The 14,682-nt window shown below is 40.5% G+C and overlaps 1 protein-coding gene across 4 annotated transcripts in view; it reads left to right on the top strand.

Moving 5' to 3' along the window:
* Positions 1-11,038, top strand: part of ZNF512 (zinc finger protein 512) — a 34,481-nt gene extending 23,443 nt beyond the window's left edge. For all 4 annotated transcript variants that reach the window (XM_081254757.1, XM_081254755.1, XM_081254756.1 and 1 more), the window contains 4 exons: positions 4,106-4,207; positions 5,133-5,195; positions 6,370-6,468; positions 9,024-11,038. In XM_081254757.1, coding sequence (XP_081110883.1) covers positions 4,106-4,207; positions 5,133-5,195; positions 6,370-6,468; positions 9,024-9,332 — 573 coding nt within the window. In that variant the 3' untranslated portion in view covers positions 9,333-11,038. The remainder of the gene's footprint in view (positions 1-4,105; positions 4,208-5,132; positions 5,196-6,369; positions 6,469-9,023) is intronic.
* The last annotated feature ends 3,644 nt before the right edge of the window (positions 11,039-14,682 follow it).

Here is a 14,682-nt window from a genome sequence, read left to right as displayed (position 1 = left end):
ACGTACAAGAGAACTCCCGCAAGACTATCAACTGACTTTTCAGCTGAAACTGCAGGCCAGAAGGGGGTGGCATAATATATTTAAAGTGATGAAAGGAAAAAACCTACAGTCAAGTACTCTTTTCCCAGTAAAGCTATCATTCAGATTTGAAGGAGAGTTAAAAGGTTTGACAGATAAGTAAAAGCTACAAGAGTTCAGCACCACTAAACCAGCTTTATAAGAAATGTTAAAGTGACTTCTCTAATCGGAAAAGAGAAGACCACACCTAGAAATATGAAAATTACAAAAGGAAAAAATCTCTTTGGTAAAGGCAAATATACAGTAAAAATAGGAAATCAACCACTTATAAAGCTAGAAGGAAGGTTAAAAGATAAACTAGTAAAATCATCTATGTGCATAAGGGATATACAAAACAAAAAGCTGTGAAATATGTCAAAAACATTTGAGGGAGAGAGTAAAAATTCATGGTTGTTAGAATGCCTTCAAACTTAAGAGAACATCAACTTAAAAGAAAAAAATATATATATGGGTTGCTGTATGTAAACCTCATGGTAACCACAAACCAAAAATCTACAATAGAAAAAAGAGAAAGGAGTCCAAAACTATCACTAAAGGTAGTTATCAAATTACAAAGAAAGAGAGCAAAAGAAGAAAAAGGAACAAAAAAGAGTAACAAATACCCAGAGAACAGTTACCTAAATGGCCATAAGTACATATATATCAATAATTAGATGTAAATGGACTAAGTACTCCAATCAAAAGACATAGAGTAGCTGAATGGATACGAAAACAAAACATGTATACATGCTGTCTAAAAGAGACTCACTTCAGATCTGACTGAAAGTGAGGGGGTGAAGAAAGGTATTCCATGCAAATGGAAACAAAAAGAGGTGGGGTAGCAATATTTATATCAGATAAAATAGATCTTAAAACAAAGACCATAACGAGACAAAGGACATTGTATAATGATAAAGGGATCAATCCAAAAAGAAGATATAACAGTTGTAAATATATATACACTCAACGTAGGAGCTCCTAAATACATAAAGCAAATGTTAACAAACAAAAAGGGAGAGGGACTTCCCAGGTGGTCCAGTGGTTAAGACTCCGCACTCCCAGTGCAGGGGATGTGGGTTCAATCCCTGGTTGGGAAACTAAGATCCGACATGCCGCATGGTATGGGAAAAAAAAAAAAAGGGAGGGGGAGAAATCAACAGTAACACAATATTAGTATGGGACTTTAACACCCCATTTACATCAATAGGTCATCCAGACAGAAAGTCAATAAGGAAACACTGGTATTAAATGACACATTAGACCAGATGGACTTTATATGTTTTATATATATAACATTCCATCCAAAAGCAGAATACAGATTATTATCAAGTGCACATGGAACATTCTCCAGGATAGATCACATGCTAGGCCACAAAACAAGTCTCAAGAAGATTGAAATCATATCAAGCATCTTTTCCAACCAAAAGGATATGACACATGGAGGCTAAGCAATATGCTACTCAGCAACCAGTGGGTCACTAAAGAAATCAGAGGAAACTGAAAAATATCTGGAGATGAATGAAAATGGAAACACAACAATTCAAAATCTATGGGGTGCAGCAAAAGCAGTTCTTAGAGGGAACTGCTAGATTCTAATGATACAAGCCTACCTCAGGAAACAAGAAAAATCCCAAATAACCTAAACTTATACCTAAAGGAACTAGAAAAAGAAGGACAAACAAAACCCAAAGTTGGTAGAAGGAAGGAAAGAGTAAAAATCAGAGCAGAAGTAAATGAAATAGACACTAAAATAAATAAAAAGGAAACATCAATGAAACTAAAAGCTGGTTCTATGAAAAGTTTAAAAAAATTGATAAACCTTTAGCCACACTCATCAAGAAAAAAGAGAGTGACCAAATAAAATCAAAAAGGAAAAAGGAAAAGCTACCACTAGCAACACAGAAATACAAATGATCATAAGAGACTACTATGAATAATTACAGTATATGCCGATAAAAAGGACAACCTAGAAGAAATGGATAAATTCCTAGAAACATCCAATCTCCCAAGACTGAATCAGGAAGAAATAGAAAATCTGAGCAGACCAAATTGAATCAGTAATTTAAAAGCTCTCTACAAACAGAAGTTCAGGACCAGATGGCTTCATAGGTCAATTCTACAAAACATATAAAGAAAAGTGAACACTGGTCCTTCTCAAACTGTTTCAAAAAATTGAAGAGGAAGGAACACTTCTGAACTCATTCTATGAAGCCAGCATCAGCCTGATACCAAAACCTGACAAAGACACCACAAAAAAAGAAAATTACAGGTCAGTATCACTGATGAACATAAAGCAAGATCCTCAACAAAGTAGTAGCAAATCTAATTCAACAATACATGAAAAGGATCATACACCATGATCATGTGGGATTTATCCCAGGGATGCAATGATGGTTCAGTATCCACATATCAATCAGTGTGATATACCACCACATTAACAAACTAAAGAATGGAAAGTATGTGGTTATCTGAATAGATAAAGAAAAACTTTTGACAAAATGCAATCCATCTATGATAAAAATTCTCAACAAAGTGGTTACAGAGGGAACATACGTCAACATAATAAAGGCCATCTGTTACAAACCTGCCAGTAACATCCTACTCAGTAGTAAAAAGCTAAAAGCATTTCTTCTAAGATCAAGAAGTTAAGGATGCCCACTGGTACTGGAAGTCCTAGCAACAGCAGTCAGACAAGAAAATAAAATCAATGGCATCCAAATTGGAAAGAAGTAAAATTGTCACTGTTTGCAGATGACATAATACAGTATAGAGAAAATCCAAAGGATACCACAAAAAGCTATTAGAACTGATCAATGAATTCAGGAAAGTTGCAGGGTACAAACTTAATACACAGAAATCTGTTGTGTTTCTATACACTAAAAACAAGCTAGCAGAAATCAGAATTAAGAAAACAATCCCATTAACAGTTGCATCAAAAAGAATGAAATACCTAGGAATAAATCTCACAAAGGAGGTAAAAGACCTATACTTAGAAAACTGTAAGACACTGATGAAAGAAATTGCAGACAACAGAAACAAATGGAAAGATACACCATGCTCATGGACTGGAAGAATTAATACTATTAAAATGACTAAGAAAGAGGAAATGCTTATAAATAAAATCAGTTTTGTACTGTAATTTACCAAAGGTTCTTTAGGTTACCTTTCTTACTTCCTCCATTAACCTCTGTGGGCTTGGATCTGTTCTTCTGTCTCAGAGAATCAGTTTCCTTTCAGATGCTTCCATTTTTCAAGCAGGAGGACTGTGTATTACCAATGGTGAACTTTGCAAGAACTGTCTCTACAGGCGTTAACTCTTCTGGAAACTAGTTATAGTTGTAAGAAGAGACTAACTGGTGTCAAAGCATGTGAGAGGAAGTGCTAGGAATAATTCTACTTTTGCAGTATAAGCAAAGAATAGATGTTCTATTCCTTGAGTTTTCTCACATTCTTTCAGGTTGAACCTTAATTTTTTTGTGTTAGAATTTTTAAAATATCAAAAATTAACATGATGTCATTGAAGAAAAATGATAAATGCAGATAAGCAGGAAAAAAATGAAAATCACTCAAAATTCTAGCACCCAGAGAATACCACTGTTAACATTTTGATTTATAGGCTTTGACCCATATCCATATATTTCTATTGAATATGTAATATATATATGTTTCTTGAGTATAATATATACATATTATATATATATTATATATACAGAGGGAAATTTTATATTGCTTTCTCTTTTGTAACAAATATTTTAACTGTATAATGCTCTGTCACTAGCCTTTTTTTTCAACTTTAGATGAAATGTTATATCTGAAAGTCTCCTGTCCTCTGTTAAAAATCAAACTATTTTAAGACAGAACAATAGGCCATTATACTTACGTGTTTCAGGAACTTTAAAGGATCTTACATATTATCATTTTTGTGTATGAAAATATACTTCTGCAACTCTAGAATTATATGAACCTGAAGAGTTATGTAATTCTGTTACTTTTGGGGTATTTTGGTTGAAAGTTGGATTCCTCCAATAAAATGTTTCTTGTCTTGTAGTTAAAATATACTCGTCCTGGGCTGCCGACCTTCAGCCAGGAAGTACTACACAAATGGAAGTCAGATATCAAGAAGTATCATCGCATTCAGTGTCCTAACCAGGTGGTTCTTTCTCATTCATTTATTCACTAAATGTTGATCAAGCATCTGCTGTTGTTTCAGTTATTTATTCCTTTGTGACAAAACACCTGAACTTTAGAGGCTTAAAACATCAATTACTTTGTTAACGATTCTGTAAATCAACAATTCTGTTAAGGCTCAGAGAGCAGTTGTATATGGCACCAGCTGGAATCATTCATGGGTTGCATTCTGCTGGAAGCTCTGATGGGGCCTGAATGTCAGGTGGCTTCTAAGCAGCTACTTCAGCTGGGAGATTGATTGTCCATATGGCCTCTCTCTCTTGCATGGTAGTTGGGTTACCAGTGGGGTACATGGTGACTGAATTCTCAGAGTATTCCAAGAACATAAAAGCAACAGCTCAGATCTCTTAGGCCTGGCTTCAGAATTTGTTCAGCCTCATTTCCATAGCATTCTGTTGGTCAAAAAAATCATAGGACTTATCCAGTTTCAAAGGGAGGATAAAATGACTCACTTCTTGATGGGAAGAGTGGCAGAGAATTTCCAGTCATCATTAATCTACTACAGCTGTATATGCAGTACTTTGGGGAGGAGTAGATATATAAGAAGTAAGAGACACATTTGCACTAAAGAAAGCTGATTTTTGGAAAAATTTGAGCATACAATTTTTTGTATTTTTGTAAGTATCAGAAAAGAACTAGGGAACAGAGTGTTTTAAGCTTTTTTAAACAACTTTTTTACCTCTTTTTCTTTTACCTTTCCTTGGTTTTCTTTTTGTTCTTTGGCTTACATATTTTTCTGTGTGGTTTGTGGTGCAATTTATTGGGCTTCTTCCCCCGCTCCCTCCCCACCCCGCAAGGGTACAGTGGGTTAGTGTAAATGGCCAGATTGCTAAGAAAAGGATGCTGTTTGGTGTAGTCTTCACATGATTTCTTTTTCTTTTTTTCAGGGCTGTGAGGCTGTCTACAGTAGTGTATCTGGCCTTAAAGCTCACCTGGGCTCTTGTACATTGGTTTGTAACGTTCTGAACTATTTATCTTAACATGACCTCTAAAATAGTCTGACATGGAAGAGAATTCAGATTCGGTGAACAGCTAGTTGTCCTGTTTGCTATTACCTTCAAAGGCTGGTTTAGTTTAGTTTTGGGGTTTTTTTGTCCCAAAGATCCTCAGTCTGTTAATTGGGTGGGATGGCAGGGTATGTCCAAGATGCAGAATGGGCCAAAATAGCCATAAGTCATATCAGTGAAAAAATTTGGAGAAAAATACATAGTTCTGAGTCCCTACCAGGGATTTAACTTCTTCCACCTGAGCGTCTACCACACTGGGCATGCCCTGTCTTATTGGGCCTTCAACTTCCTAGAATCAACTTACATTGTGCTTATCTGGATTGGTGAAGATCCTCAAACCCATCTGAACTATTCTGGCTTCTGGGGATGGGAGGTGCGATCCCTGGGTGTTAGGCTAACAGCCATTCACCTCACTGAATCTTCTCCATGTTGACCCCGGTGCCCTGCAACCTACCAGTCATGGGGATTGCTGCCACTTTCCATTCCCATTCAGAAGTATCTCCTCACACAGAATAAGCACCATGGAAACCTGAAGCTTCAGGAGCGGAGAGAAGTCTCAATCAAGGCAACAAGGGAGTTGGAGACATCCAAACCAGATCTGTCCAGGAATGCTTAGGAGTTTGTCATCTTGATCCTAGTTTCTGAGTCATTCAGCTAGATCTTATGGAGGGTACTCTTCTAATTCTGGATTCCTAAGACACTCCGCAGCAGTGGATTGATTCTAGTGGGAAGAATTGCACATTGGTGCCTCATTGAAGTTAAGGAGTTTGATCATTTGAGGGGAGGAACCAAGAGAACCTGGAAGTGAAGTGGAAGACATAAGGGAAGATAGAAAAATGTGACATGTTACATAATAAAATTAGGGGAACTTCAGGTTGTGTTGGGAGGGTCAGTGGGGTCAGTGTTTGGTATAGAATTACGTTAGGATAGATGTATTATGGTGATAGTATGCCCAAACTTGTTTTCCTAGATATAGTGATGTCTCGGATTTTCTTCCCTCTTTGCTGAAGTAGTATCTCCTCTTTTCATCTCTGACAGTCCCTACCCGTTGCCCAGGTATGTGTTCCTGAATTTACCCTTCTCTCTCTTTCTTTCTTTCTTTCTTTCTTGAAAATAGGGAACCTTTGTGGCTGGAAAATACAGGTGTCTTCTATGTCAAAAAGAATTTGTGTCAGAGAGTGGTGTCAAGTATCACATCAACTCTGTCCATGCTGAGGTGAGGTTTCTCCTTTCCCACAGTGTTTTTATAATCTTGTGGACCCCATGAATATGCCACAAGGGATGTGAATTTTGTGCCTGTTATTATAGGCTAAGACTGTCAGAGAGACTAAAGGGTCTACATTAGAGTTTAAAAACTTCCTAGGGCTTCCTTCGTGGCGCAGTGGTTGAGAGTCCGCCTGCTGATGCAGGGGACACGGGTTCGTGCCCCAGTCCGGGAAGATCCCACATGCCGCGGAGCGGCTGGGCCCGTGAGCCATGGCCGCTGAGCCTGCGCGTCCGGAGCCTGTGCTCTGCAACGGGAGAGGCCACAACAGTGAGAGGCCCACATACCACACACACACAAAAAAGAAACCTTCCTAAAATTAGACCTGTAATAGTATTTTTCTGTGAAAGCATTTAAAATCACTGTGGGTGTGAGCATCCCTGACTCTTCTAATTATCTTAAGTCCAATTAAATCAGACATTTGGGAACCAGGCTGCATTTACACCTTTGGAATTCTTGTTTCACAGCAATGTCTATGCTCCTGTTTTCTGGTATTCCAACATCTTTGAGCAACCTGTTTTGAATATTGTTGAAATACCATATAGAAACAATGTAAAAGATGTTATTGAGACAATTGAGGCAATTTGAATACTAGCTGTACTACTAAGTAATAGTAATGTGTCAATGTTAATATTCCAAAATGTGATAATTGTGTTGTAGTTATGCAGGGGAATGCGCTTGTTCTTAGGCAGATACATGATGATGTTTTTAGGGATGAAGTATCATGTCTGTAGCTAAATTGTGAATGGTTTAGAGGAAGGGAGGGAGGGAGGGAGGGAAGAAGGGAGAGACGGAGGGGAAGAGAGATTAACAGTGGTCAATCTAGGTGTTCATTGAACTATTGTAACTTTTCTGGAAAGTTTGTAAATTTTCAAAATTAAAAAATTCTGTTAAAAATGCTTTAAGTTCAGAAGGTCATGAGTTTTCTCTTGGGGAAAGTTTTTAGGAGTCCAGGTGAACAGAGAAATTGTCTACTATATAATTAAATACCCTATTGCAAAAGCGCAAGGAGTAGAGTGTGCATTCTCTTGGAATATTTTACTGCAGGTACTGTTGTTGCCTGGTGAGGAAAAATAGCAAGCGCCTGCGGCTGTCCTCTGCCCTCAGATGCAATAGTTCTTAGCAGTGTGGGCTTTAGTTAGTGTCATCCATTGTGGTTCCTGTTGCTTTACTGGTTGAAGCTTTGGGAATCCCTTTCCATATCTGAGATTTCTTCAGGAAGGCAGTTTTTTTTTTTTTAATAATATTACCTTTTTATGCTTTGGGAAGTATTTGAAAGATAATTATCTCCTGACAAAATCTGGCCTTTGTATAGTTCACTTGTTTCTCCAGTTTCTGTTTCAAAAGTTGGAACCAACACATTTCACTTAGTTTGAGACTTGCTCCCAAGTATTTGTTCAATAATTTGTGCCTGTATTTATGAAATCCTGTGGTGTTAAACATGTTTACCTTGTTCCTCCCTTTCTGCCTCACTTTTTAAAAAAATTATATTTATTTTTTTGGCTGCATTCAGTCTTCGTTGCTGCACGCAGGCTTTCTCTTGTTGCGGAGAGCTGTATGCGGGCTTCTCATTGCGGTGGCTTTTCTTGTTGAGGAGCATGGGCTCTAGGCTCCTGGGGTTCAGTAGTTGCAGCATGTGGGCTCAGTAGTTGTGGCACACGGGCTCAGTAGTTGTGGCTCACGGGCTCTAGATTGCAGGCTCAGTAGTTGTGGCGCACGGGCTTAGTTGCTCCGCGGCATGTGGGATCTTCCCGGACCAAGGCTCGAACCCATGTCCCCTGCCTTAGCAGGCGGATTCTTAACCACTGCGCCACCAGGGAAGTCCCTAACCCTTAATTTTTTAAGCTGAGACTCAGAGAGGTTAAGTAATTTTCTGATGGTCACATGGCTAGAGACAGAGCTAGGATTTGCGCCCAGGTGGTCTGGCTGCAAAATTCATGCTCTTAACCACTACATTGTCATGCAATAAAAATCTCCTGGGCTTCCCTGGTGGCGCAGTGATTGAGAGTCCGCCTGCCGATGCAGGGGACACGGGTTCGTGCCCCGGTCCGGGAAGATCCCACATGCCACGGAGCGGCTGGGCCCGTGAGCCATGGCTGCTGAGCCTGCACGTCCGGAGCCTGTGCTCCGCAACGGGAGAGGCCACAACAGTGAGAGGCCCGCGTACCGCAAAAAAAAAAAAAAAAAAAATCTCCTATGGCTCAGTGCTCTACATCTCATGAGAAGATTTTTAAAAGGAGAGGAGTGGGTGGGATCATGCTAAGTAATCAGACTTCCTAGGTCACTTATTGTAGTACCCGAAATCATGTCTTACACAAGAAATGCTCGTAATGACTGCTCTGTACTGAATTTCTCCAGTTTAAAAGACACAGTTCTAAGTTCTGGTTCCATATCTGTTTCTTCTTTACTGTGTTCTGTCCTAATCACGCCTTTAAAAAAAATCTTCCCATACCACTTCCTAGTGCACTATATTTTGACTGGATGATGTTTCTGTTTTGCCCCTGTAGGACTGGTTTGTTGTAAACCCAACAACGACCAAAAGCTTTGAGAAGCTGATGAAGATAAAACAGCGACAGCAAGAAGAAGAAAAGCGGAGGCAGCAGCACAGGAGCCGAAGGTCTCTACGACGGCGGCAGCAGCCTGGCATGGAGCTTCCGGAGACAGAGCTGAGTCTTAGAGTAGGGAGGGATCAGAGGAGGAGTCACGAGGAACTGCTCGTGGCAACGTCCTGCAAAGAACCAGAGCAGGAGCCAGTGCCAACACAGTTCCAGAAAGTCAAGCCCCCAAAGACGAATCACAAACGAGGAAAGAAATAGGCAGTCAGTGTGAAAGCACTCCTGGGAGAGTGGATGGGATGCTGTGGTCACAGGGACCTGTGTGGAGAGGGCTGAGTCACGGGGGCCAAGTGAAGAGAAATTTACTCTTTCAGCTGTTTGTGTAAGGCTGTGGCACTCTCAGCTCCTTCCTCCTGTGTACATTTCAGTGTTTTCCCTATTGATTCATGTGGACCCTCCACCACCCCCACCCCCATCTCCTTTTTGGTAGATTTTCCTGCTATTCTCATTGGAGTCCTCCTGTTTTTCTCTTGTCTTGCCCAAAGAGCTCCTCCTTAAGGCCCACTATAGGCCCTTCTTGCCCCATACAAGACTAAGAAACCTGTTTGATTATCCTTTCCATACTGGGGTGTAGAACGTTCTTGGAAGCTCCATTGATTTCGTAGTCACTCCATCATCTTAGAAAACAATTCCAAACTAACTTTTTAAAACCATACTGATGGATCATTTTGTATTTGTGATATAACAAGCCTAGGACCTAGAACTGTTGTCACTCCTTTAATAAGGTTCCCCCGTCTGGGTGACAATTTATGGAGGCTGTTTGTTGTCTCAATATGGTTTTAGGATTGAAAGTGAGAAAATAGATTTAGAATAAAAAAGCTAGACCCTCCGGACACAGGTTTTCCTAGGAAATGCTTTGTTTGTCCCAGGTGGCAGTAAGTAACTAGACCCACACACATGAAATGCAGCCCTAGGAGGAATGTGTCCCACACTTAAAATGACTGGAAGGAAGAAAGTAGCAGCAAAAATAAATACCGCCTCAACTTCCCTGGGTGTGAGGCCTCATCTGTTGCTATGACCAGTGCCCTCCTACAGCTTGTCTTGCTCCTGAAGTTTTGAGGATTGAGAGAGAAATAAACCCTTTTGCTCCTGATGTTTGACACAGAACCCGAATATTGCTGGTACTCCTGTGAAGATTGGTAGCCAAGGTGCACATCCCTCCTCCCCTGGACTTGACCTGACTTGTTAGTCTGCACTCTAAGTCCTCGTATCTCCCTTTAGCCAAAGTCTGTCTCTTTGAATTTTCTGAGAATATTGTCCTCTACCTTCTTTTTTAGATGTTGTGTTCTGTCCCTTTTATGACCTGAGACTTTGACACCAGGTGTAGATATTTATCTGGAGTTGGAAAGAAAAGTTCTTTTTCTGAACCTCATGCCTACCTGAAAGTATCTGTTAGGCTGTTTCTCTTTGAGGCTGGCTTTCCCTGGAGCATTGGTTAGAGCAGCTCTGTTGTTGTATTCCTGGTTTCTCTTCCCCTTTTCCATAAATATTGGTCTTCTGTATTCTTGCCAGTTTTTGTGGCTTATGCCACATAAAAAGCCAGGGACCCTTAACCCTAATATGGACCAATACTGCCTTTTCAAATTCTGAAAGGCTGTTACCACTTTTAACTCTCTTCTCTGTGCTCCTCCATATAGCCTTAAAATGTGGGCTTTTGTGAAGACCACTTTCAAACATGGGAGCATTGAAACCTGATTGGGATACTGCCAGAACGGGTAGTTTTGCAACAAGGGAAGGACATGGTCTGTCCACTCGACATTGTCATTGGCAGTTGCTCCCTTAAAGCCCTTTCCGTACATGAGGATTGTCAGGGAGGAAAATGGAGAAGCTCTGTTAATTTCTGGTGAGTAAGACTTGGGGAATGTTTGGCAATGGCAAGAAAAATAAATGACTCTGTGTTAGAATGATGTTTTCCATTGTTCATTGACTCCAGCGTGCTACCTGTCTCCTTGCTGACACAGTGTGTCTGGGGAAGATAACGACTAGAGATGGGAATGAGTTTGGAAGAAGTAACACGTACAGTTGTGTCAGTAGTTCTTTAGGTCCTGAAATATGCTGGTTCAAATGAATCCACTCATACCTTGCTTTATTGCTCTTCCCCTTACAGATACCGATTTTAATTAAAGTATGTACATTGTTGTTTTAGACATAATGGTATTGCACACTTTAAATAGACTACAATATAATATAAACATACCTTTTATATGCAGTGGGAAACTGAAAAATTCATGTGACTTGCTTTATTGTGAAATTTACTTTATTGTGGTGGTCTACACCCAAACCCCCAATAACAGATGTGTGCCTGTAATTGGTTTGAGATTAAACTTGTCCAGTCTCATCCAGGGCCCTTGCAGGTGATCCTTTTATTTTTCCTGTCTGAGCCAGGGATCAGCAGGACTCACTAGAGATGATCCTAAATATATTAATTGAATCTTTAAGTTTTTTAACCAAGTTCATTAGAATAATATTTATTGAAGTTGAACGGTATCAGGTCTAGCTAGATTTTGGAGCAATGTGAACTCCCTGCACTTTGGAATGGACATTGGTACAATCAATTTAAAAACTAATTGGCAGGATCTCTTAAAATTGAAGATATGCCCTGAGACTCAGTAATTTCACTCCTACGGCTATACAAACTACTGGTCAGGTGTTCTACTAGACATCTACAAGAATGATGTTGCAGTCTAACTGCCAATATGTACTGGAAACATCCTGTACCAGAGACTACTGGCTGTCCAGCAAAATTGGCTTTACCTTGCAGAGTTATAGGATTATAGGAGAAATGGCTAGACTACACTTCCAGCCCTCCAGCCAATTCCCCTGTAGTGATGGAGTAGCTAACTAACTTCTCTCTGGTGGAATGTGAGTGCAAGTGATGTGTGTCAATTCCATGCCAGGACTTTTAAGAGAGCGAGTGTACCTCCATGCTTTCTTTCCCCTTCTTCTGGCTAGATGCAGTTGATAAGGCAGCTCTAGGGCATGGTAGACCATAACATGGAAGATATCGATTCCCTGAATGACCCCAAGAAAGACTATTTGCCAATCAGGATGATCTATCTGAGACTACTGTATGAGCAAAAAATAAATGTCTTTTCTTTGAGTCATGATATAATCTTGGGTCTCTTCCTGAGCCTAGTCTCTTATATAACCTACTTGTCCATTATCCGGAGAAAATGGGTAAGTTGTGGTAGTCATCCTGAGGAATACTATACAGCTGTCAAAAGAACCAGGTCTTCTTTAAAAAAGACTTAGCATTTGTTTAATAGCAGGTTTTAAAGCACTTTTTTCCTCACATCTCTTTAAAACAACTGATTCATTCAACCAAGAGACACAAAACCTTTACGTGACTCAGTGGGTAAGTCATTGGGGGAGAGGATCTGGGTCTCTGCATGCCACTCGAGGTAGTGGATTTCTTCCTAAGGCAACGGGGACAGCTAGGGGAGTGTCAGGTTGGGGGGTGATACCACCAGATGTGAACTGAGATGATGGATGGGGCTGCCCCTCTGCAGCACCATGCAGGATGGGCTGGATTTTCCATTTCAGTCAGGTAACCTTACCCCTTTAACACTATCCCAAGAACCAGGTCTTCTTGTATCATCATGAATACAGCTCCAAAATAAAGTCTGGGAAAAGCAAGTTATAGAATACATCAAGAGTCCCATCTGTGGAAGGTTTAAAAACATGGAAAAACAATGCTCTATCGTTTATGGATATATAGAAATAAAAGTATATAGACTATATAAATATAGTACCTATAAATATATTTTAATAAAATATAGAAAAGATAGCAGGAAAACATGCACAGGCATGATAAACATCAACTTTAGATAATGGTTCTGGGATCCAGAGGGACAAGTGAATGGTAAGTTCTTATTTTTTCAAATGGATAGTGAATTTGTTATACTTTTCTATATTTTTTGCTATGTCTGAAATGCTTCATTTAAAAAATCAGTTCAGGCACTTCCCTGGTGGTCCAGTGGTTAAGACTCCGTGCTTCCACTGCAGGGGGCATAGGTTCAATCCCTGGTCTGGGAAGAAAGATCCTGCAAGCCGCATGTTGTGGCCAAAAAGAAAAAGTTTACACAAACAAGAAAGAAAAAATACTCTGCCCACCTCCTTCTTCAGAAGGAACAGTTTAGGGATTTTACTTCTGCTTCCTCTTCCCCTCACACTAAGAATCAGCTCCCCCCCATGTCTTCTGTTCACCTCCATGTTTGCCATTCCATTCCGAACAGTCATCACCTCTTGCCTTTTCAAGAGCTTCCTAACTGGACTCCTTCTGCTTTTCACTGGCTTGGTACACGCCGCATACTGCTGTAGTGAGTTTTTATACTGTAAACTCGTTCACTTGCTTAAAGCCTAGTGATTTCCCAATGCGCTTAGAATAAAAGTCATCCCCTTTACCTTGTCCTCCAAGGCCTGCCTACTCTATTAACCTTTTTAGCCTCATCCGCCTCTGCTCTGTCCGTGTTCACTGCCATTCCCCAACTACACTTAGCCACACTAACTCTTTAATCCTACTAAACTCCTTCCCATCTTAGGGCCTTTGCATTCACTGTTCCCTCTGTCCGGAATGTCGTCTTCCCCAATTTTTGTACATCAGGCTTCATGTCATTGTTCAAGTCTTAACCTAAATTTCACCTCAGAGGTCTTTTCCATCTAAATGCACTTTCTGTAACATCACCCTCTTTCCAGCATAGGAAAGCAGACAAAAAGTAGACTGAGATCCTAGTTGGCCAGCCTACTGCTGGCCTGCTGACGGGAATTTCTAAGGGCCTTTATCAACGGGAGTCCCCAGCCCCTGGGCTGCAGACCGGTCCACGGCCTGTTAGGAACTGGGCCGCACAGCAGGAGGTGAGCAGCGGGCGGGCGAGCGAGCGAAGCTTCATCTGCTGCTGCCCATCGCTTGCATTACCGCCTGAGCCCTCCCCTCCCCCACCCAATCCCACCCCCCCGTCCGTGGAAAAATTGTCTTCCACGAAACCGGTCCCTCGTGCCAAAAAGGCTGGTGACTGCTGCTTTATCAGATGACTCACCCTTTTAAAGTTTTCAAGCCCTCAGAGGCCTCACAAAGGGACAGCCAGAAGCAGTACACCAGATCAGATCCATTATCTGGGATGAGGAATTCAAAATAAACTGAGAAAGGGTGGAAGTTATTCACTCCTGAATTAATTCATCTGGACAGCACTGGCAGGAGGGGGAATTAACAGCAGAATAATAAGATTACCCATCCCTCTTTCCAGCTCCTTATCCTTAGTTTTATATCTTCCTATGGTTTTTGCATCGACAGAGAATAACGGTTTCGAATGTGTCTTGGATACCATGTTTTTAAACAGGCTCTCTGTATTTTCAGCTCCACTGAATAGAACTATTCAGGTTAAGGCAACTATGTGCTACCTAACATTCTACTTTGTGCACTAAAACTGCATTTTTATTATGTGCACACTAGTATGAAGAAGACTTGCAGAGTTGGTAAGACGTGAGAAGAGGTAAGTAGAAGGTACATTACATTGGAACAATAATGAAATCAGTGGGTATATTATAACCTGAG

The sequence above is a fragment of the Mesoplodon bidens genome, assembly GCF_964165515.1.
Source record: "Mesoplodon bidens genome assembly, chromosome: 14".
NCBI classification, from domain to species: Eukaryota; Metazoa; Chordata; class Mammalia; order Artiodactyla; family Ziphiidae; genus Mesoplodon; species Mesoplodon bidens.
This window is presented reverse-complemented; position numbering and strand designations above follow the sequence as displayed.